General features: G+C 39.5%; 1 protein-coding gene across 1 annotated transcript in view; it reads left to right on the plus strand.

Moving 5' to 3' along the window:
• Positions 1–425: 425 nt before the first annotated feature.
• Positions 426–25412, plus strand: part of ELAPOR2 (endosome-lysosome associated apoptosis and autophagy regulator family member 2) — a 66219-nt gene continuing 41232 nt past the window's right edge. Inside the window, exons 1-7 of the mRNA XM_008149500.3 lie at positions 426–543; positions 12826–13021; positions 14584–14731; positions 17821–17907; positions 19777–19882; positions 22320–22472; positions 23080–23168. Of these exons, the coding sequence (XP_008147722.1) occupies positions 12858–13021; positions 14584–14731; positions 17821–17907; positions 19777–19882; positions 22320–22472; positions 23080–23168 (747 nt within the window). The 5' untranslated portion in view covers positions 426–543; positions 12826–12857. The remainder of the gene's footprint in view (positions 544–12825; positions 13022–14583; positions 14732–17820; positions 17908–19776; positions 19883–22319; positions 22473–23079; positions 23169–25412) is intronic.

The following is a 25412-nucleotide window of genomic DNA, read 5'->3' on the forward strand; positions in this document are numbered from 1 at the left end:
TTGAAAAACTTGGGGCAGTGACAGCATTCAATTTCCTAGTGTTATTTTGCTCTAATATGCCTATTTATCAATTATTTAGAGCTCTCAAAACCTGCTAAAGAAACAGGGAAATGTGCTGTAGCCTCTTTAGGGTGGGTGAGACTAAAAGGTCAGTGGACACACTTGAGAGCATTGACTATCCTGTCCCTCATCACTTCCTTAGTGCCTAATGAGTGCCTGGCATGGTGCATTTTTTTATTTAAAAAAACACACACACATACATAAAACACAACTACTTGGTATGGCTTGAATGGGGGAAGAAGGAGAGTCAACCAGAGAGTAAAGTTTGGAGTCAGGCTTGTCGATTTGGGGGTGATGGAGAAAGCACTGTTGTCCCTTTGAAAGTGGCTCTAACAAAGGCTTATTTTTGTAATTGTTTGCAGAAAGATTACCACTTTGAATATACGGAATGTGATAGCAGTGGCTCCAGGTGGAGAGTTGCCATTCCGAATTCTGCAGTGGACTGCTCTGGCCTGCCTGACCCAGTGAGAGGCAAAGAATGCAGTATGTTTCACTTTTTGACCATTTGTTTTCCTGATTAAACCATTCCTCCCTCATATCAGTTAAATGTAATGACTGTGAGACCTTTGAAAAAAAGAACATGTAGCATTGATGTCTAGCAGAGCAAAATCATCCTTTTTTTAACACAGGCAATAGTAAATGGTATTAATTTTATTTATTTTTTAAAAATCTGGTGTATTGTCTTTTAAAAATTTTTATTAAAGTACAGTTGAAATACCATACTATATTAGATTCAGGTGTACAACATAGTGATTCTACATTTATATACCTTATGATGTGATCACCACAATATGTCTGATAACTATCTGTCACCGTACCAAGTTATTATGATATTATTGACTATGTTTCTTCTGCTGTACATTATATCCCTGGAGCTTATATATTGTATAACTAGAAGTTTGTTTTCCTTATTACCCTTCACATTTTCCACCCATCCTCACCCCCTTCCCTCTGGCAATCATCATTTTGTTCTCTATATCTATGAGTCTGTATCTGTTTTGTTTTTTGTTGTTGTTGCTTTTTAGATTCCACATATAAGTGAAATCATATGATGTTTGTCTTTCTCTGTTAAACTTATTTGTTGGCAAGAATGTGGAGAAATGTTGTACTTGAAATTCTGGAGGGCAGAGTGGCAGAATTTCTCTTTAGTAGATTTCTGTTTTTAAATTTCTAAAAAGCTTTAAAATGTTTGGTAAATTACATATAATATAAAATTTACCACCTTAACCATTTTAAAGTGCACAGTCCAGAGGCATTAAGTACATTTACCAACATCCATCTACAGAACTCTTATCATCAACATCCATCCACATAACTCTTTCGTCTAGCAATGGATTTCTTGTTTGTAGCCATAGAAATAATGTAATTTTCCTTATTAGTGTCACCTACAGAGAGATTGTAGAATTGATGACTGTCATATTCAATAGCTTGTCGTTTAGCAATTAAGCAGGTTTGAAGTACAACATTACAAATTAACAGAGAAATATTTAACATTTATTTTTACTTATAAACTTTACTTTTTTAATCTTTAATTTGGCAAGTCACAAGTTCCTGCAGTGAAGTAGTCTAGGGGTAGAGTGGAGTTCAAAGCTGGAAGTAAGACAAAAGAAGTTATTTTGCTTTCCTACAGCTTTCCAAATGGAATTCCTAAAAGCTTCGTTCTTCTCCAAAATGAAAGAGCAGATAAGCAAATGATTAAATGACAGTGAATCCCTTCTGTTCATAGAGAATATGTCTGTTCCTGGTTGGTGGGTTTACTGAAAAAATGGAGATGGGAAGATGCAATAGTCTTATGGGGAAAATCAGGGAAGAAAACCATTATTTCTTGATGAATGATATTAAATGAAGACAGAGAGGAACCCCTATCCTGGTAAAGAGTTCAGTCCAGCAAGACTCTTAAGAGTATAGTGGGGTCAGTACAGAAGAAGATGATACAAGACTGAGATGTATGCAGCCACCTGTGCAGAGAGAGGATCAGCTCTGTGAGGAAGGATTGCGAATAATACCTATGGTGTTAGCTCATTGTAAAGTTGCTTCAGTCACCTTCCTAGAAAACTTGTATAACATTTATCTATGTTTACTTTTTACTTGTTGAGCTAATTCCTTGGTTCCCATGTAAACAGCCCTATTGAGGCGAACTACCTAGCTATTACGAATACTACTCCATATCTAGGTGATGTGCTGGTGCTGGTAGGAAATGGGTCATGGTGGAGGATTTTACACCATGGAAATTGGCAAACACTACAAATCAGGGACCTCTATTCCCTTGGGAGCTGGTTATTAAACATTTACCAGCACACCACTGATTAAATTTATTGCCCAAGTGTTAAAAAAATCTGTTACAGAATTGATGTCTGAATAGTCATCATTTCTATTTGAATGTTGCCAAGGACATTCTTTGCTCATTATTTACTATAATCTCCCATAGTTAATATTATGAATCTGACAGTCCAGCAATAATTTTTCTAAAAACTCTAATAATCAAGTCAATATTAGCTATTACTTTAAAAATGATACAGCTTACTTTAAAAATTAAACCCTAATAATGACAGTACTTATGTGATGGATGGGAAATTTTTTATCTTGGCATTTTGTCTAAAATCTAATTTGCAAGTATTTCGCATATCTATAATAATAAAAGTGCAATATGCTAATTAGACCAGACATCCTTCTGGATGTCCTTCTGGACAACCTTCCGGATGAAGCCAGGGCTGCGAGGGAAGCCTGGGTCCCAGGTACCTGCTGGCAACTGGAGGGAAACCTGGGTCCTGGGTGCTTGCCGGAGGCTGGAGGGAAGCCTGGGTCCTGGGTGCCAGAGGGAAGGAAGGCCTACTCTTGCACGAATGCATTGGGCCTCTAGTACACTTTTATCACTCTGGAAGGTGTGGCCTCTGATAAGTGACTTTTTCTTTGAATAGTAAAGACAAGCTATTTTAAAACTCACAAGAAACTTAATAGATCTAAGTAATTTAGAAGCCCATCTAATTGATAACATTAAATGAGGCACTTACCACATTACTAGTCATTAAAGTACTGCTGGAAGGCAGTTATGGTAATAACTGAACATTTCTTCAGTGGCTTAGATTTCTATTGCTAATAATAGCTAACATTCTCATGTAATGATAATGAGCTAAACATTGTGCCTAGAGCTTTATAACATTATCCTATTGTATCCCCACAACCATCCTCTTAGGTAGCTACTATCAATGTTTCCATTTAACTGATGAGAAAACTCAGAGTTAAAGTGGTGAAGTGAGTTACTCCAGGTCATTCAGCTGGACTGTGACCGATCTCTTAAGACATGTCTGATTCCAGGGCCTGTCTCTTACCCACTGAGTTCATCACCACATGAAGATGATAGTCTGGAGGATCTTCTAGGGTCCCACAGAGGGGGATATAAAGTTTTGTCAGTGGACACCTTCAAGGGAAGACATTAGAAACTCTTGTGTTTCTAATAAATGAGGGTAAAAGTATTGTGGTTCAGGAATGGCATGCTATGTGCAAGCGTACCTGAGAGATGCTAAGACCTCGGATGGTGGTTGATGCCCCCCATGCTAGACTCGGCAGTGATGCCATGATGATATGGCCCAACAGTTGGGCCATATAAGAAAAAAACAAAAAAGTGGGATGTGGCAACTTTAAGTGAAAAATATTTAGGGCAATGGCTGTGTGGGCTATTACTTCCCCAGATGCTAATGTCTCTCAATGAAGTCAAACTCAGAATTAGGCCTCAGTTGAAATTGTTATAGATTCTTCAAAATATAATTGGGTAGAAGCGATAGAGAAACCCTTTCCTTAGGAAAGGCAGTACAGGACTTTAGCAATCTACATTTTTTTTTTTTCAGAAAAATTGTATCTATTTTTTAAAAGTTCACATAGAATTTGGCAGACGGCTTCTCTGAGTGAAGTCAATGAGAAGTCAGATATCAGTTTTTGTTGTGCTAGAACCCTGGGGTGTATGTGACCTTGGAGCTTACGGGGCACAGGATATGGGAAGGAGAGACCTCTGCTTATTAACTGACACTGGTCCCCATTGTCCTCCTGTCCCCTTTGCCTCATAGACGGTGCTGCTCTGGGCAAGCCACTCGGATGAGTTCACATCTGTCTTTCTCTGTGATGCTACTGGCTTACTTACAGGGAACTTTGCTGCTTCTTCCAACCCCCGGTCCTCTGTCTTGTTTCTGTGGGCATCACCCACCATTCGAAGTCTTGGCATCTCTCAGGCACAGCTTGCAAGTAGCGTGCCATTCCTGAATTATAACACTCCTTGTCTTTTTCCAGAACAAGGAGATATAACCCCTGTCCCCGTTCCACTCCTTCTCCCCTGTTGGGTCACTTCCCTCTTGCGTAAGAGTTTCTGAAATCTTCCCTTGACATTCTTAGATCATCAGAAATGATAGTAATTCTGGAATTCTCTCTCTCTCTTCCTCACCTCTTTCTGTCTCCCCACACACTGGATAAAAGGACTTTTTGTTTCAAACAAAACCTTAGGAATAAAAGCCTGGCTACTAGGAGTGGGGAGAGGGTATCTTTTCCTATTTCCTTATGTATTTTCAGACAAGTCTAGAACACTGAGGGGGAAATACTGGTAAACATAAGACATCTCTTCCTTTTGGGAGTGTATATCTTCTACTGTTTACTCCTTCAAATATTTCTCAGCCCATGACTTCACCTTAACACATTATTTTCTAAATGGGGATGTGTATTTAAGATACCTGTATTTCTATGTTAGCATCGAACTAGTCATAGTTTGTGCACATTGCTTATTCTTGTATTTCAGTATTTATATAAATTTCTGATATTTGCTTTTCTTGGGTCAAAAAATGCTGTGCTCAGATTAGAAAAATAAAGCCTTGAGTAAAAAAATAAACTTTTTTTTCATTGTCTCTCTCAGATCTATTGTCTTAACCCACATCCAGTGGGTCTTAAGGAGTAAGAGTCAATGGTGACAGTTTGAGCCAACAGCTTTTGGTTTCAGTTTGGCATTGGAAGAGGAAGAATTGTCATGGAAAGAGAATTGGTTTTAGCTTTCTGGATGGGATATTTAAAAATCAATGCTTGGGATCATAGGTCTTTCAAATGTAGGCTTTTCCCCAGGAGTCAATACGTAGTTTGTCTGATTTGTGTTAGGAGTTGTTATTGGTACCGTAGCAGGTGCAGTTGGGCAACTTGAGCACATTGGCACTGAATGGCAATTGAATGCCATGATCTGCCTCTGTTCTATGGAATATTCATCCCACACAAAAGGACGTGTGCCAGGGTTTTCTGTGCTGAAATACCAGTAAGTTGGAAAATAGTGAATGATGTATCTCCTTCACGGAGGGATGCAGTGCGCATTTTCAAATTAAAATCTCTGAGAAATCTAATAAACATTTACTGTGTGTTAACTGCATTGCGTTTTATCCAGAGTTTCCCAGGTGTATTTTTTTATAGGACTCTTTTATCTGACGTGTAGTTGGTGCCCTTTGGCTAATTTTTGCAGGTATTGTTTTTGGAAAATACATATCTAGCTAATTTAGTAAACTTTTACCTGTTGTTACTTATACTATGATTTAACTCTTTTCATACATTTTTCTCTGCTCTACAAGGTTCAGTTGCAGCATCATTGCCTGGTGTCCAATTGAAGACCCTCCATGGTTGGTGGTCAGGTGTGGTATACACCTGGGTTTAAACCCCAGATCTGCAGCTGACTTATACGTCTTGGGAAAATTATTTAGTTTACAGCTACTTATTGAGCTTTAATTTATTTACTGAACAAACATTTCCTGAGTATTCCTATAGTCTTGATGACAGGAATCCAAAAATAAATAGGGGGGAAAAAAGATTCCTGTCTTCCAGGACCTTTCATTCAAATGAGGGAGCAGATGGGTAAATACATTATTTATAGTATAGGGGCAAAGTACATGATAGATATAAATACCTGGGGTGATCTTACTCAGGAGGGAGGGATGACCTCTGCTCAGAGGGAGTCAAGAGGGCCTCAAAGTAAAGCTGGCATAAGTTTAAAGTTCAGGCTGAATCACCATGGAAAATTGGCTGTGCCCTGGCAGGTTCATGTGAAAAATTGTGTCGTGACTTAAAGTTGAGGCCGGGGTTAAATGTCATACTTAATGGGTCATCCATGTTAGTTTTCTGAGCATCTCTGAGGTGAGCCCTGAAGGGAGAAGTTCTTTAACCGTGAAGCCCAGTGGTATTTGAAGCATAGGAAACCTGGGAAGAGGTGCAGATTAGGGGCAGCACTGGGTTTTCCCGGGTGCTCTCTGAGATCTGCATGGCTCGCTTTCAGGGAGGCTGTGAAAGGGAATAGAGATCCTGGAAAATCTCATAGGCCCTGTGTGTCACACCAAGGATTTGACCTGGCGACAGCCATTCACAGGTGTTTGAGCGGCCCAAATGAGGCCTGGAATCATAACTATATCTCTAAATATAAAAGCCTAAAAGACTGGCCCACCAGCCAACTAGCCGATAGCGATGTTGTGCACTGACCACCAGGGGGCAGATGCTCAATGAAGGAGCTGCTGGGCGACAGCAACTTTGCAGAATGCCCTCTGGCACTCCAGGACCCCTCAGGGGATGTGGGACTGCCGGTTTTGGCCCGATCCCTGCAGGCTAGGCCAAGGGATCCCACTGGTGCAAGAATCCATGCACTGGGCCTCTAGTAATAATTTAACTTCATCTATATTTATAAAAGGCTAATATGCTAAGTGTCTGACCATTCGGGTAACGACGTCATGTAGCAATGCCTGGCTTCCTCTCCCTAGTGACTGGCCTCTTTGTAGTTTCTTCAGCTCAGGAACACAACTTGCTTCATCACGGTGGAAACATTTCACACTTTAACCAAATGTCTGTGAAGTGTTTTCCTGTGCTTCATCTCATTTGATCTTCACAGAAGTCCTGGAGTAGGTAGATAAGAGACTTGGTGGAATCCTATTTTCTTTTCATTAGCTGGACAACAGAGATTTAGAAAGCTTAGAAACTTGACCTGACTAAAAAGAAGTAAGAAATGGTGGGCCTTGAAAATGACTTCAGGTTTTCTCACTGCACAGAATATAGTCAAACACTACTTCAGTTAAATATTTTACCCTTTGTTCTCCCTGTGTGATCTACAATAATAATCTGCTTCGTGTTGATATTTACTGCTGTGTTGTTGACAATTATCTGAAAGAGAAGTTGGGGTGCTTCACTGGGCTGGAAAATGTTTAGCTAAATTAGGCAATGTCTAATTAAGCAACTTTATTCTATATATATAAAAAGGCTAAGTTGATTCGTGCATGCGCAATACATATAAAGCTCTCACTGGCGCCAGTTGCATGTGTGTGTTTTGATCTGTCATGGTCGATTGTGAATTTGGTTGACACTTCTGTTATAAAGGCCGAATAGTGATATTGAAATATTTCTTCTAATTAATTTCCTTTCAATGTGCATGAATTTGTGCACTGGGCCACTAGTAGTAATGATAATAATGAAAAATTATGATAGCCAATCTTTACTTGCTATATGCAAGACATGATTGCACATGCTTTACATTTGTTGGCTCAAGTTCATTTAGTCATTGCAACACCCTGGTGAAGTAGGTGCTTGTCTTACCTCACACAGATAGGTCAAAGGCAGAACTGGGAGTTGAAACCAGGCAATCTAACTCCGTGGGTCCATCTTCTTAACTCCCATGGTGTTCTGCCTCTTTGGAATGCACTGCAGTGTATGCTCAACAAGTGTTAGTCCCCTTCTTGAGGCATCCATGCTCCTCTAACCTTTACCTCTTGATACCGTAGCAGGTGCCCCCAAGCACTTATATGCAAACTAATATCCCAAATAGGTAAGTGGATTTTTAAAAAGATGACATTTAAATATCAGATATATGGCTTCATAGCTCCTTTTAATTGGTTAATGATCTGTTTGTAGATTTTATTTTTTTTCTAATTTATATTTAAACTAGAGGCCCGGTGCACGAAATTCGTGCATGGAGGGGGGGGTGTCCCTCAGCCCAGCCTGTACCCTCTCCAATCTGGGACCCCTCGAGGGATGTCCGACTGCCCATTTAGGCCTGATCCCACTGGGTAAATACATTATTTATAGTATAGGGGCAAAATGCATGATCGATATAAATACCTGGGGTGATCTTACTCAGGAGGGAGGGATGACCTCTGCTCAGAGGGAGTCAAGAGGGCCTCAAAGTAAAGCTGGCGTAAGTTTAAAGTTCAGGCTGAATCACCATGGAAAAGGGCAGTTGGTTATCCCTCTCACAATCCAGGACTGCTGGCTCCCAACTGCTTGCCTGCCTGCCTTCCTGATTGCCCCTAACCGCTTCTGCCTGCCAGCCTGATCACCCCCTAACCACTCTGCTGCCAGCCTGATTGTAATTGCTTCCCTGCCAGCCTGTTTGCCCCCAACTTCCCTCCTCTGCCGGCCGGGTCACCCCTAACTGCCCTCCCCTGCAGGGTTGATCATCTCCAACTTCCCTCCCTTGCAGGCCGGGTGCCTCCCAACTGCCCTCCCCTGCTGGCTATCTTGTGGTAGTCATCTTGTGTCCACATGGGGGCAGGATCTTTGACCACATGGGAGCAGACATATTGTGTGTTGGAGTGATGGTCAATCTGCATATTACTCTTTTATTAGATAGGATAGAGGCCTGGTGCAGGAGTGGGGGCCAGCTGGTTTGCCCTGAAGGGTGTTCCAGAGATAAGGGTGGGGGTTCCCTTGGGGCATGGGGCAGCCTGAGCAAGGGGCCTGTGGTGGTTTGCAGGCCAGCCACGCCCCCTGGTGACCCAAGAGGAGGCACTGGTATCTGGAATTTATTTACCTTCTACAATTGAAACTTTGTAGCCTGGAGCAGAGCCAAGCCTCCTGCATGCTTCACCGGCAGCCATTTCTGTTTGAGTTAATTCACCTTCTATAATTGAAACTTTGTAGCCTTAAGCAGAGGCCTGAGCCCGGCCAGGGTGTGCGGAAAGCTTTGCTTTCTCCGTTACCGTGGGCAACCCTGGCCTGGTCTCTCCAGCTCCGTGGCTGCCGCCATTCTGTTTGAATTTGTTTACCTTCTATAATTGAAACTTCATAGCTTGAGTGGAGGCTTAGGCCTGTCAAGGGCAGGCGGAAAGCTTGTTTCCCTCTGTTGCCTGGGAAACCTTGCTCTCGGTGGCTGTAGCCGTCTTGGTTCAGTTTATTTGCATACTCGCCCTGATTGGCTGGGGCGTGGCTTGGGTGTAGCGGAGGTATGATCAATTTGCATATTTGTCTATTATTAGGTAGGATAATTTTTTTTCAATTACAGTTGACATTCAATATTATATTAGTTTCTGGTATATAGCACAGTGGTTAGACATTTATGTAACTTACGAAGTGATCCCCAGAAGGTCTTGCACTCACCTATGCAATTATCATATTATTGACTGTATTCCCTAAGCTGTACTTTATGTCCCTGTGACTATTTTGTAACTGTCAATTTGTACTTCTTAATCCCTTCACCTTTTCATCCAGACCCCCAACCCCCTTCTCATCTCATAACCATCATTTTGTTCTCTGTGTCTATGAGTGTGTTTCTGTCTTGTATGTTTGTTTATTTTTTTCTATTCCACATATAAGTGAAATCATATGATATTTATCTTTCTCTATCTAACTTATTTCACTTAGCATAATACCCTTAGGTGCATTTATATTGCCATAAGTTGTATGATTTCATGCTCTCAATGGCTGAGTCATATTCCATTGTATATATATACCACATCTTCTTTATCTGTTTGTCTTTTGATTAGAGACTTTATGTATATTTAAGGTAATTATTGATAGGTATGTAGTTATTGGCATTTTATTGATTGTTTTTGTAGTTCTGTGTTTTTTTCTTATTCTCTTGCTCTCTCCTCTTGCATGTTGGTGGCTTTCTGTAGTGTTGTATTTGGATTTCTTTTTTTCCTCTCTTGTAGAGTATTGGTTTGTGGTTAGCATGTCCTTCATATATATCAAGCTATGTTCTTAGCAGTCTGTTTTAAATTGATGGCCACTTAAGCTAGAACACATTCTAAAATTACTACCATTTTTACTCACCCTTCCATGTTTATATTTTATCATTATTTTTTTTACTTCTTTTTCTTGTGTATGTTTGTGTGTATCTCTTAATTTACTATTGTAATTAAACAGGAACTCCCTACTTTTGCCTTTTAACCTTTGTACTAGTTTTAGTGTAGGTTGATCCACTGCTTTTATTATGTATTTGTCTTTGACACTGATAATTTTTTTCTTTGTGATATTTCTGTATTCATATCTTTGATATTTTTTTTCTTTTTCTTAAGAAAAGTCTCTATCATTTCTTATAGGTGTGGTGGTGATGCAATCCTTCAGCTTTTTTTTTATGAGGGAGATTTTATTAATTGTGTATGTGTTTCTGAAAAGTAAGAGAACAACATTCAGAATTTAGGGCACATTTGTAGTTATATCATCATAAACAATGAGAAGTTGTTTAGCTTTTTTATTTCTGTGCCTAGAAAATTGTGGGTCCTTGATACATATAGTATGCTTTCAGTATTTAACATGTATTAGAAGATACTGATTTTTTTTTAACTATAGACATTCTTAATTTAAAATAATTCTATTTTATTCATTCTAAGAGGAGAGGAGCTGTAATCCTCTCATGACTCCTAAGAAAGCTCCAAACACTGGAATATTTGTTGATTGAATATCTTTGGTGTCATCAAATTAGAGACTGACTTCAGTGTTTCTTTTCTGTAGGTAAAACACAGAGATCTAATGAGATTTGTAAAAAATTCATTCTATATGTAAAAGGACAGAAACACTTTGTCCTCAATAGGTCTAATTTGGAATATTAATGCATCACATTCCAGGTGCAAAGAGTGTTGAAGTTAAATTTGCTCAGCAACACACAAGTAGTGGGTCAAAGGCAAGGACAAATGAGATTGTTAAGAGAACAGCTCAAAATCAGGCTTTATATCAGTGTAGTGTTTGATGGGAGCTATGCTTGAGTGAGTTCCCCTGAAAACAAGCATTTTATAAGGAGATTGGGGAACTCAGCCCTGAAAACTGCAGAATCAAGGACAGAGAGACTACCAGGAAGTAGAGGGTGATTGACACTTCCTAAGAGAAAGAGTTCAGGAGGATAAGAATCAGTGTTAGGACATAAATTAGAAGTTGAGAAAACTGATTTCACAGATGTATTGTTCTGCCCCCATTGGTGACCTCATCAAATACTCTGACCAGTTTCCTTCCCTTGACCTTCACTGTTGTATTTTTTCTATAAACCTTTTGTCATTCATGCCCCATGAACTGGAATTGGTCTCCTCATCCCATTATATTTATTTAGTGGTTAAGTAAGTAGATGAGTGTGGGTTTTAGCTCTCATTCTTCAGTTTTTCAAAATTAATGTGTTTTTCTTTTTTGGTAAGTTTCCAAATGTGTTCTAAAAGGAGACTCTACCTAAATGTGAGGCTCTGCTGTTTCGCACTCTGCTGGGAAATTTGTTTTCTGTATGGGATAATTTGAAGGTTTTATTTTGTTCTTGTTTCTGTAATATCCCGATTAAAGGATTAGGAAGCCCTTTGCTGTAGTTGAGTCAGTAATACCGCCCTGAGCACAGAGACACACACTCGGGGGACATAGATTTGCATTTGTTGAATGAGTAATAACTTAGCAGCAGCACTACCTTCTTTTCTGTAACTGTGTCAACTATTAGTCACATTGCCCATGACTCCTGGGTATAGCTCTCAGAATTAGCAGAGAACTTGACAATAATAAGACGTAGGTTGTGGAAATGACTAGGTTATAGTTATGAATATTGCAAAAGATGGCTCATGGTTCCAGAGTGGAGATACTTGTTTAGCTATTGCACATGAAGCACTGCCCTCAGCATCCCCTTTACTTCAAATTCCCATTTACTCCATCAACCTTTTGTTTGGACTTAGTATTTGATAGCTACAATTAGGAACCCCAAAATAACGATTCTTGTTTTCTGGAAGCTCAAAGCTTCACGTCAACTAATAAGTGGTATTTGTATCTATATCTATTTCTATGTGTTTGTGTTTAATATATATATATATATATACACATATATATGTATATATATGTGTATATATATATACACATATATATATATATCCATAATATATGAGAAAACTGTATGTTAATAAATACTGACTTTATAATCATTCAAAGTATGTATACATTTTTTGGGACTCCCATATATATACAGGGTATCCCAAAAAATGTATACACACTTTAACAGCTGACAGCTCAATTTTGAAAATGAATTTTAATAAACACTGCCTTTATAATTATTCAAAGTGTGTGTATATACATTCTTTTGGGACACCCTATATTTTGCTTTTTCATAGATGTGTTATGAAAAGAGTATGATAAGAGCACAGGGGGAGGCAAAACTGATTGCCTGGTGGGGGCAGGGAAGTCTGTTATAAACAGGGTTGTTTTTGAGTTAGAAATGGGAGTTTTACAAATAGGGTAGATGGGTTGGTCAGCATCTCTGGAGAAAGAAAACCACAGCGGCAAAAAAGAGGATGAAATATTTTTTTAATGATGTGAATTCTGTTATGGTTGGAAAAGGGCGGGGCAACGGCTGAGGCTGGTAAACAGGTTGGGGCCAGACTGCGAAGTCTCAGTAGAGATAAGGGAGACTTTGGAAAGCTTTCACTGGGGTGTGCCATGATCAGAACTTGATAAAAATAATTCTGGTGACAGTGTGAAGGGGAGGAAAGGGATGGGGGAGTCTGGTGCCTAATGGGCTATGCGTCCTCTGTCTTCCAGCTTTCTCCTGTGCTTCTGGGGAGTATCTAGAGATGAAGAACCAGGTCTGCAGTAAGTGTGGTGAAGGCACCTACTCCTTGGGCAGTGGCATCAAATTTGATGAATGGGATGAATTGCCAGCAGGATTTTCCAACGTTGCAACATTCATGGACACTGTGGTTGGCCCTTCTGACACCAGGCCTGATGGCTGTACCAAGTAAGAACCCAAAGGAACCTTTGCATTTTGATTGAACAGTCGAGAAAGGTGTAGTTGCTCTTTTCCAGAAAGAAGTTGAGGATAATCTTGGAATTGATTTGGGATTATAGATAAACTAATTAAAAATAAACTTTTTTTTTTGTCTAGTCATTACAAATAATGTAGCTCAGTTTTTATGAAGTTAAAATAATTATTCTCAGGATAGAATAGATATCATATGCAACAATGTGATAAAGCTATTAGAAAAACAAATTAATTTTCTAATATATTTATAACTGCACTCAAGCCAGTGTATTTCTAAAAACGCTTCTCTAATTTTTAATAGGTAAGTTCAGATTTTTATTTCTCTTCCTCCGAAAGAAAGAAGGTGTAGCCTTCATTTAGGCACTTGATTATCTTCTAATAGAGAGTGGGTGAAATATGTGAAGTGGAAAGCTCATTTGCTTAATTTCTACCTCTTATAGGAAATTATTAGCTTTGCCTATGATACCACTGGAGGACTTTGAAATTGTTTTGATAAAAAACAAAACAAAATGTTTATCTGTGGTCAAAACTCATTTCCATGCCTTTGTATTGACTATGTAACATTTCTTTTCACATGTTATTAAACATTAGGCCTCTGGCTAACTTCTGACAAGAGTGGGTTTTCAGAAACTCACATGTTTTACCATGAGCTAAAGATGCTGGGACTTATTTAGCTATGCTAAAAGATATGCTTTCTAGCTTCCCCTCCTACCTTCCCTGATTTTTATATAGATCTGGATGTTCATCTAATATTATTTTCTCAGCCTATAATATTTCCTTTATTATTTTTGCAAATCCACTGCTCAAAAATTCTCTCAGCTTTTGTTTACCTGAAATCTTTATTTATCTTTATTGTAGCATCATTTTTGAAGAATATTTTGTGGACATGGGATTCACTCATTGTGTTTATATTTTATTTAAAGTTGATTATATTTGTAAAAGCTGTCCCAATTTCTCACCTATTTCTCTGGACTGTCTTTTTTCTCAGTTAGGGATCTTCTTTTCTCATTTCTTTGCCTGTCTACTAAATTGTATTTTTTCTTGAGTGTTCTGAATATTAAGATATAGGAAAAGCAGATTATTATTATTTTTTTCATTTAAAAGGTGTTGAATTTTGTTCTGGCAGGCAATTTATTTACTGGAAGAGCACCTTGATCTCATCAGGACTGATTTTATTATTTTTTCTCTCATATCAAGGAATCTTCTCACCTCCTGCATGTGCATATGTTAATAAATAAAATTTCAGATGTTATTTGAGAGACTAACTCTACCCCAAACTAGTAGAATTAGTGATTGTCTCTTCAGTGATCAAAGTTTTGGTGAAAAATAGCAGTTTCATAGCAAATTGACCTTACCAAGATTTAGGGAATTGTGTGCCATAAGCAATGAATCTTTTCCCAGTAATGGTGTTGGCTGTTGAATTCCAGAAAAGCTCTGGTCTTCTCTGCTGTGCCTGCTGAAGGAATGACTTTTGAATCTGAGTTACATAGAAGGTTCTGAATGCTGATGTAAGATGCCCCTTGGTTTTGTTTCCACAGCTCTTCTTGGGTCCCTCGTGGAAATTACATAGAGTCAAATCGTGATGACTGCACCGTGTCTTTGATCTATGCCGTGCACCTTAAGAAGTCGGGTAATGTCTTCTTTGAGTACCAGTACGTCGACAACAACATCTTCTTTGAGTTCTTTGTAAGGCCTTTTATATTCTGAAATTTACTCTTTATGGGACATTCATGTAATATTTACCTTAATCCATTGTTTCCATTACACTTTATGCCTTCTCAGTTTTTTTTTTGTGTTTGTGTGTGTGTGTGTGTGTGTGTGTGTGTGTTAACTGGAACTTTTGATGCTAAAAGACAACTTTACTTTTTTCTGTAATATTTTATTTTCTGGTGAATTTCTTTACCTCTGAGCTCTTGCCTTGTAGAGTAACATTGAGCTTGTTTTACGTTTGGTTATGACCATTAGATGACCATTTGGTGTAGACTCTTCGTGTGATAAATATTTTCTCCAAGATTCATTTTAAAAATTGTTATTTTTGTAGCTACAGATGCTTTTTTTTTTGTTAAAAATGTGTCTCCACCAAATTCAATTTTCGTTTAGAAACATTTTTTCTCCCTGCAATTTCAAATATTTGAATTATTTAACTGTATTCATGGGCAGTATTTCAGAAGTAGAGGTGGCTGTATGATTTTGATTCTGTCAGTTTTGCACAATCTAAAGGAATTATTGGATGTGATAGCTGATGTCTCTGGTAAGAGATTAAATAGCATTACAATCTCTTGGATAAAATAATAGTCTAACAGAATAGGCTGTTACCTCTAAAATTATTTAACTATTTTATATAAACTGTAGCTAATCTAGTGACTATTTGTTGTGGCAGTGACTCAAATGTTTGAGAAAATGTTTTCCCATTGACGTCGCATACAAAAAAAAAGTGTGTGCAAGTAATAGGCAAAATACCTTGTAAAAGGTTTCTGTGGTACAGATTTTAGAAGGAAATGTACTAAAAATTCTAAGACAAATATATATTGCTCTTGATAACGGAAATTTCTAAATCAAAAGTTGGTGGGAAGAGATATTTTTGATTAAAGTATGAACATTAGATTTGAAGTCAAGAGATTCTGGCTCTAGTCCCATCTCGGCAAGTGCTGGCTGTGCGTTATTGGGCAATTATGTTTACTTTTCAACCCTCAGCATTCCCTTTTGTAAAGTGGACTGTGTGATGGCCCTTTTAAGGAGCCCTCCTAGCTCTAATATCCTTTGATGAGTTTAAGATATTAAGCAACCTTCAGATTTGCTTTTTAAGCTGCGTTTTGTTTATAAAACACTTCTTTGGGTGAAAAATTACCCATTTTATGGGACAATTTTGCAATATTACTAAACCTAAACTAAAGTTAAGAAGCCAGGTAATTATACAATAGTTCGAATAAACACTTAGTTTTATATTGTCCAGCAAGTGCTTTGAGGATTGTCAATAACGGTCCTCCAGAGGCATGAAGTTTCATTACTTCCTTCCCAGGAGCCTTTGTTCTTCTGGTTATAGACTGAAGAGGGATGGCAAGTTCATGTTCCTCCTTTCATTGATGCTTCAGCTTCCGAGGTTGTGATTTATTGACTCAGGTCATCCTGCTAAGGGCTAGTGGGAAGGAAATGTCTGAGGACTGAAAGATGCAGTTGTACCTGTGGAATTACATCATTTGAACCAATGAAGTATTTAATTTTGGAACTCTATGAGACTTTCACTCGGCCCCGCACCCCTTTTAAATGATGAAACTGAAACCTGGAAAGAATAATGGATTGGACCAAGGTTATACTGTTGCTAGTTACTTTTAGAATGAATAACAGAGCTCAGGCACCTAGAATGCCAGTAGAAAGAATGTCATGATGACACATGATGTCTGATTTTGGCTGAAAAAAAGCTGTCAGCTTATCCAAACACTGACTGCCAAAGGTATATTCAGGGTCCATATCTGTTCTAGAATGGCTTAACACTTACATTAAAATGGCCATTATGCTTATAATATAAACTAGTAGCCCTGTGCACGAATCCATGTGCCAGTAGCTTGCCAGTAGCTCGCTGCTGCCCTCCTGTAGCTCTCCACCTGGTGCCCCACCTTCCTGTAGCTCCCTCCGTCCCCCCCCACCCCTCCCTCATAGCTTGTTGCCCTGCCCCCTCCTGTAGCTCTCTGCCACCCACTTGTAGCTCGCTGCCCCACCCTCCTGCTGATCCATGATCGGGACATTACGTGGTCGGTCGTTACGCTTCACAGCATAACCACCATTTGCATATTACATCTTTATTATATAGGATAGGATACTTGAATTCAATTGAAGCCAATATCCTCAGTAGTGGAAATTCTCTGGTATTTGGATGGCAAAAGGACCTATTTTCTAGTTAGTAAGTCTTTAGGAAATTTCATGATGGAGAACATATTCTGTTCCAGAGGATGCATGAAGTGGCAAACATGATTTAGAAAAGAAAGAGCCATTTGGATGAAGTAGAATAGGTGATGAGAACCTATTTTAACTCTACTCTATTGGTGACTATTGTGCAATACTGTAATGATGGCCTAACTTTTGATGTTTCCATCTTCTTCGTAGACCTGGAAAAGTAGTGTCCTAAACAGTAGGCATTTTGAAAGAATTTTCTGGAAAGCACAAAGTGTTTGGTGCTAAAGATATTAATTGTGTAGTCCTCTGAATCAGTATGGCAAATGATTAACATTTACCCCCGAATAAAAATTTGAGACTGGCTGTGGCCGCTTAACCAATACATTTGGATTAAGTCCTGGGGAACTGAAAACAAAGCAGACTTAAATTATTTATTAATTTAAGATTTTACTGCCCCAAATATTATTAAAAAAGTAAACTTTATTTTTATACCATTGGGCCTGCATGGTGAATGCAAGCTTTTAAAACAATTTGGTAAGATTTTTGTAGTTACTTTTTCTCTTTATGTGAATTTTCAGTATGAACTGCTCTTTCCTTCTTTCCCTTCTCCACTCCCTCCCTTCCTTCTCGGTGAGATAGTGGATAAACCACTATCATTACTTTTGTTCAAATAATGATAGTGGTTTATCTGCAGCCACTCATGCGTAGCAGTTGTCACTTCGGTTTCAGAGGTCTTGATGTGTTGACTTGTTGAAAATGACTATGGGCATTGTTGAATGTAGGTATTAAAAGGACTTATTGCAGCCTGCCCTATGCTGAGTAGCACATTTAATTAAAGCCGTTATTCAAGGAGATATACTGGGACCATTGTGTTTGTTCCACAGATTCAGAACGATCAGTGCCAGGAGATGGACACCACGGCGGACAAGTGGGTCAGACTCACGGACAGTGGAGAGTGGGGCTCGCATTCTGTAAGTCTCTCTCTGTTCTTCTCCCCAGTCACCAACCCCATTCTTCCCCTTCCTTTTCCAACCTTTTTTAAAAGTTTATTTTAAGGGAAAGAAAACTTCAAAATTGTTTACGAATTTAGAAAATTTCCAGTTAAGAGACCAAGTTTCATGGACTCAGTCTCTTTCTAGGTATTTTTCTCTACCTTTCCCTTTTTCCTTAGGCTCTTTCCTTTCTCTTTCCCATCATACTTCAACTTTTCTCCTTTCAAAGGGGGCAATAACAAGAAATAAGGCTGATCACACCAATATACAAAACCTCTGAGTATCTACGTTTATAGATGTGCTTGTCATATGGGAGAGAATCAGTGGCTCTTGCATTGGAAGGATCCTTGAGTTCCTTTCACCCCGCTTTCTCTACAGTCGTCCCCTTCCCCACTCCCACCCCCCCATAAGTGATGTTTCAAGCTTGCCTTGTTGGGAACTGTGCTGACCCTACTGTTGGGTAGCTCTGATTACCACAAAATTCACCCCTGTGTTTGGAACCTAAACCTTCTCCTGTCTATTTGCCACTGTTGAGTCAGAGTCTTATGCCCTTTGAAAAATGCCTTCCCACTGAAATAAAGTAACTGCCTAATTCTTCACACAATAACTGTAAATGCTTGAAGGCAAATATCAGGGGACACAGTCCATGCAGCTGCTATTATTTGGGGCACTGTGCCTTTGCAGTGACACATGCATTTAAAATCAAACTCTGCCTTACAGTAGCTGTGTTTCTTTAGGCAACTGGCTTAATCTCTTTGAGATTGGTCTTTTTTTTTTTTTTTTTTTTTTTTCATGTAAGAAATAAAACCACTCTTGCAGGGATAAATGAAAGGGTACATGGGTACCCACAATGCTGACGGAGCTCTGTTTCAGTAAGTGACCATCCAGGGGCTCCAGCTTGGAGTGATTAATACAGTGTACTTTTCCGAGTATTTTTTGAACTGAATGCCTGGAAGTGACGTTAGTACCACTTAAGATCTATTTGCCTAAGCATTCTCTCCGCTGGGCTTTGAAGGTACAAATAACCCTTGGCAACAAATATGCTTTCTTCACTTATGAAGACTTCATGCAAGACGAAAGTACTTAGTGTACTACTTCTCTGAATCCCTGGCAAGGTGAAATGGTTGGATATGTTTTAAGTTTATACGGTTTGGATTTGGCCAGAGACTACATAGAAGAATAAGGGTGGCAAATGAGAAAGCAAGGAACCCTTAAAATTAGTTTGCTTGTCTGAATTAGTATGACATTTCTCAGAAAGTTAGTTTGATTTATAATTAGAAAAATATCCCAGTGGCAAAGAAAGCAGATATTAGACATAGTAACATTTAAGATCTAAAATCATAGAGTTAAATCAGGTTCTTTTATAAGAACAGTCCTGTTTTCTCTTGTTGCTGTTGCAGTATTGCTTATTAAATAAATTAAAAAAGAAGCCAACTCAGTCTGTTGCTTTTTTGTTCTCAGAGCTCAAAGTCTGCTTATGAATAATGGCATCCAATAAATATATAATTGGTCTGAGTGCCTTTCACTCTCTAAAATGAGTCTCTTTTAAATATAAACCAAGACTTCATGCAAATGCTTCGAAAATAATTTTATTTTTTCTTTAGATTTGAGGAATTTTCTTTATTACTCTATTTTTTTGGATTGGCAAAGTATTTTTACTTTATTTTTTAGAAAATGTGAACTTCAGCAGAGCTTAGGTCTGAATTAGCAGTAGACTTAAATTTATGGATTCCAAATTAATGGTGTTTCACTATAATTCAAAGAAAAATGCACGAGAGATTAGCTTTCAGGCATGGTTGGATGTAGCATGGCTTAGCTAACCTGAGTGTCTTGTGCTTTGCTTTACAGGTAATGCTAAAGTCTGGTCCAAACATACTCTACTGGAGAACTACAGGCATCCTTATGGGTTCCAAGGCAGTCAAGCCAGTGTTGGTAAAAAATATCACAATTGAAGGTATTTCGCAGCAATCTGTTTTAGTAGTCACCTATCACACTTTATACTGAGTTACATATTGATTGAATTGTCGGTTTGACTGGCCCAAGAGTTTATGGGACAGGAATTAGTATGTTAAGTATCATACAGGTGTATAGGTGCTGATTTTATTCCTGGAAAGTTGACTGATTTTTTTTTTTGTACCCTTAAACTGAATTATTTAATCTGTGTGAAAAAGTACACATGATGACAATTTTAGGTGTCTTTAAATAAAAGAAAAATGTCTTTGTTAATAAGAGCCTATTATTCATTTGAGTAATGTCTATTGTGCCAGTCATTGAGCTTACTCAGGCCACTGCTGCATTCAAAAAAATAACAATCAAATAAACATCTTGGCCTGACTATCTCCCAAATCTCTTGTGCTACTTCATATATATCCTACCTAATAAAAGAGTAATATGCAAATTAACCATCACTCTGCTACACCCATAAGCCACACCCACAAGCCATGCCCACCAGCCAATCAGGAGCAAATATGCAAATAAACCCAACCAAGATGGCTACAGCCACAGAGAGCAGGAGGGAGGCTTGGGTTTCCCAGGCAATGGAGGAAGCCAAGCTTTCCGCCTGCCCTTGCTGGCCTAGGCCTCCACTCAAGGGTACAAAGTTTCAATTATAGAAGGTAAACAAATCCAAACAGAAATGGTGGCAGCCATGGAACTGGAAAGAGTGGGAGGCTAGGGTTGCCCCCGGCAATGGAGGAAGCCAAGCTTTCTGCACACCCTGGCTGGCACAGGCCTCCCCTTAAGGCTACAAAGTTTCAATTATAGAAGATACATAAACCCCAAAAGAAATGGCTGCCACCACGGAGCAAGCAGAAGGCTTGGCTCTGCTCCAGGCTACAAAGTTTCAATTGTAGAAGATAAATATATCCCAGATACCAGGGCCTCCGCTTGGGTCACCGGGGGGCATGTCTGGCCTGCACACCATCACAGGCCCCTTGCTCAGGCCGCCCCACGCCCGAAGGGAATCCCCACCCTGATTTGGGACACTCTTCAGGGAAAACCAGCTGGCCCCCACCCATGCACCAGGCCTCTATCCTATCTAATAAAAGAGTAATATGCAGATTGACCATCATTCCCACACACAAGATGGCTGCCCCCATGTGGTCAAAGATCCTGCCCCCATGTGGACACAAGATGGTCACCACAAGATGGCCAGCAGGGGAGGGCAGTTGGGAGGGACCAGGCCGGCAGAGGAGGGAAGTTGGGGGTTACTGGGCCTGCAGGGAAGGGCAGTTGGGGGGACCCAGGCCTGCAGTGGAGAGCAGTTTGGGGGGACCCAGGCCTGCAGGGGACGGCAGTTAGGGGTGATCAGGCCTGCAGGGGATGGCAGTTAGGGGCAAACAGGCTGGCAGGGGAGCAGTTAGGCATCAATCAGGCTGGCAGGGGAGTGGTTAGCGGGTGATCAGGCTGGCAGGCAGAAGCAGTTAAGGGCAATCAGGAAGGTAGGCAGGTGAGCAGTTGGGAGCCAGCAGTCCTGGATTGTGAGAGGGATGTCCGACATCCCTCGAGGGGTCCCAGATTGGAGAGGGTGCAGGCTGGGCTGAGGGACACCCCCCCCCCCCACCCCCCGTGCATGAATTGTGCACCGGGCCTCTATATCAGAGAGGAAGGGAGAGGGAGAGAGATAGAAACATGCCCCCACTGGGGATCGAGCCTGAAACCCAGGCACATGCCCTGACCTGGAATTAAACCGTGACCTCCTGGTTTATAGGTCAACGCGTATTGTGGCCTGGTTCTTGTGCTTCTTCTGAATCAGCTGGGCCTTTGTGGCCCAGGAAAGCGGCCAGTAAACCCTGAAATTGTTCAGTCTCAGGGCTACTTATAATTAAAGCAGTGATTCTCCTTTATGAAAGTTTGGCTTGTGTTTTAATATGTTTAAAGTGTACTTGTTCCTGTGATGCTAACTCATTAGTCCTAGGGACATCTGCTGGCAAAGGCTGAAATTACACACCAGAAGGAAAGTCAAGCCCTTCCTAGGGTCTGTTAAGTCTTGCCAGTGACTTAGTGAGCAGACCACAGAAAGGGAGCACACAGGTAGCCACAGAGATCAGAGGATGGTAGCTTGTAGAATTGGAGGGGACCTTAGAGTTTATCCCACCCTGAGTTCATGGAGTTGTCTTTTGACGACTGAGTTTATACATTTACTATACCTCTAACAAATGCCAATCTCTTGCTTCAGTGTTTGCTCTCCTTACTGTGTTTTATTCAGTATCTATCCCAGTTACCTGCCTGCAGCAAGCACTTCTTGGGGTTGAATGAATGAGGGAAAGGATTTGGGCTGAGCTCAGTGTCAGTAATGCTCTCTCATTTCTGGCAGAAGCTGAAAGAAGGTGCTGGTTTGCGCACTTCTGTTGGGTCCTCCCTCCCATGCTCTGTGTGTTACTCTCCCACAGGAGTGGCATACACATCGGAATGCTTCCCATGCAAGCCGGGCACCTTCAGCAATAAGCCAGGTTCGTTCAGCTGCCAAGTGTGTCCCAGAAACACGTACTCTGAGAAAGGAGCCAAAGAGTGCACAAAGTGTGCAGAGGACTCCCAGTTTTCAGGTGGGTCTAATCTTTGCCCATTTATACTCTATGTTCTTTTCTTTACAAATGTACATTTGTTGAGTGTATAGTCCTAAGCCACATGTCACACGTAAGTGGGACAGGAACAATGGGCTAGACACCAAAGGGCTGAAGTGAATCAATACTGAGTGGATAAAAATTACTTTTATCCCTTTCTGCATGACTTTTCCTTTTGTCTGTAAATTTTTTCCTATTTCATACTTCACAGGTAACTGCCTGGGATTTGTTTATACTGATATGAATTGATGCTGTACTTTTAGGTGATTTGTGGACATAGAGATATATTTAGAAACTTTTCAGTTGTTCCAAATTTACAATTTTAATGATAATGGAATAAGTCTGACGTCTTCTTGGAAAAACTGTGATATGTCCCAGGTGTATCATGGAAGCGCTTATTGCTCTAGTGAAAATAAAAATGTAAGCCCTTATCTTCTTTAGGCCTAGCTAGTTGTACCTAAATTCCTCTGGTAAGATTATTTTTACTTTTTAGTTGTTTCTCTTTTGCTTGCTTGTTTATTTTGTTTTTTGCCCTTTCTTAGAGTCACAAAGGACTCATTTTTGAAATGCATTTTTGTTGTTGTTGCAGAAGAAGGATCGGGCGAGTGTACGGAGCGCCCTCCCTGTACCACAAAAGACTATTTTCAGATCCACAGTCCATGTGATGAAGATGGAAAGGTATTGGCAGTGTTCAGTGCACTCCATTTCATGTTTATTCAGCCATCTTCCCAATTTTAGCAGACTTTTATTTGTTGATGAGAGAGTTGAATGAGCTGATTTATAAAACATGTATCTAAAGTAGTTCAGAGACATTTAGTAATTTATCTTCTGAAGCCTGCCTTCCTGGCTTTGATTTTCCAATCTACTAGTTAGTGCTGTGGGCAAGTTATTGGCTGTGCCTACGTTTCAGTGTTTTCATTAGTAAAATAGGGATAATCTCTGTACCTATTTCCTGAGGCTGCTATGAGAATATGAGCTATTCAATGGAAGGTTCCTAGCACAGTGCCTGGCATATATTGAGTGCCCAATAAATCCCTGCTATTTTTTTTAACAGTTATATGTTTTAAAAAGTAATACTGTCAGGAGTAGCACAGCCTTAAAATGTGTCCTGTGACTCACAGGATGGAAATCCAGTAAGTCCTCACTTAATGTTATTGATAGGTTTTGAGACTTGAAGTGAATTGATGTATCACAAAACCAATTTTACTCTAGGCTAATTGATAGAAACAAGAGTCAACAATGTTATAATGAAACCACAAAGGCTATTGAATGAAATGACTTTACTTGGGGACCTGTTGTATCCTGTAACTTCTCTTTAATTATTTGGTTTCTCAGTAGGTTTTGTCAATAAAAAAGCCATGCAGCCATTGGCTAATTTAGTCATGGCAGATTGCTGTGTAATTGCATTCAGAAAATGCAAAGTAATTACCATATAAACAACACCGAGCCAGAGGAAAAATGCACACATGAACTCTGCAGCTGACCTGCCGTTCTCTTAATTAAAAAGTGTCAGCCTATGCTGGCCTATTCATAGGAGAAGCTGAGATTGAAGTGGTTTTGATGCAACATGCTTTCTGTATGTTTGCATCTTCAAAATCATGACAGTTAATACCTTGACCTAATTTGGAAAATACACATAGATTCCAGTATTGCTTTATTTTCTTAATCTGAGGTCCTAACCTATAATTTTATACTTATATGGTTATTGTAGTTACCCTTAGGTCTTAATTTTTTTTTAAGTAATTTACTTTTAAAGCTTAAGATGAGATCACACTCCTGGTCTTGATGGACCATAAAGGGTTTGCTAGTGTTTTGGTATCAGATTATCTAGCACTTTTCTTTACCTTTAATAAACTTCAAAATTATAAAGTATTCCAAATGCTTAAGGTCTATAACAGTACTTCTGAATTATATAGCAGGAGTAAGATCTAGGAGACATAAAAAATAGCATATAAAGGATATGGCTTTAGATCTGCCTTTCTTCCTATATGATCTAAACGAGTCAAACACATTCGTTTCTTAGGATGATGGGAAAACAACATGACCTTTCTCAGTGATTAGGGATTTCTGCATTTGTTTAAAAATAAAAATGTTGTTATAATCTTCTTTAAAATCTTTAAAAAACAGTTTTATTGAGATGTAATTCTCCTACCATATAATATATCCTTGAAGTGTCAATTCATTGTTTTTAGTATATTCACCCCAATCTAATTATAGAACATTTTCTTGCCTAACACCTTGGCTAGAATTTCCAGTACAATGTCAAACCCCATAGTGTCTTAACATAAAGGAAGAAGAGGACCGAGTAGGTAACCACAAGGGAAAAGAGATAACAGCAAAGGCTTCATAGGAAAGGAATCCAAGTGAGTGCTGATATGTAGACAAATGCATTGAGGACGTGCTCAGAGCACATGTGGATGTTGAGCATGGCTTTGAAGGCAGGAACAGGCAAAGCAAGGCAGAATGGTGTGGGTAACTGCAAGAGAGACCAATGATGAGTGCCCGGTGGGTTGTAACCAGAAAGGATCAAGGTTTGGGAGAGGTAGAGAGGCAAGCAATAGCCTGGTTGGGAACATCTGAGCTGTAACATGATGAAGCACAAGGCTGTCAGGTTGGAGTGGGAGTTGGTAGAGTCTTTAAAAGCACATGTAACTAATCTCTGATGAATTCAGCCAGTCTACAAAGCCGAGGTGCATTTGTGCAGGGACGTTTGAAGGAGGAAAGCAGGCAACCATGGACAAATTCGGTCTCAAAATTCATCTAAAGTTTAGTCCTCCCTGTCTTGAATTTTATTTCAATGTAAGAACCAGCTTCCAATTGCTACCTCCATGTGGATTGTGTGTATCAATAAACTGTGTTTTATTTATACTTAATAGAAATACACTTGGAAACCATAGTTCTTCTGTAATCTTAATAGCAATC

Source organism: Eptesicus fuscus, chromosome 14 (assembly GCF_027574615.1).
Source record: "Eptesicus fuscus isolate TK198812 chromosome 14, DD_ASM_mEF_20220401, whole genome shotgun sequence".
NCBI classification, from domain to species: Eukaryota; Metazoa; Chordata; class Mammalia; order Chiroptera; family Vespertilionidae; genus Eptesicus; species Eptesicus fuscus.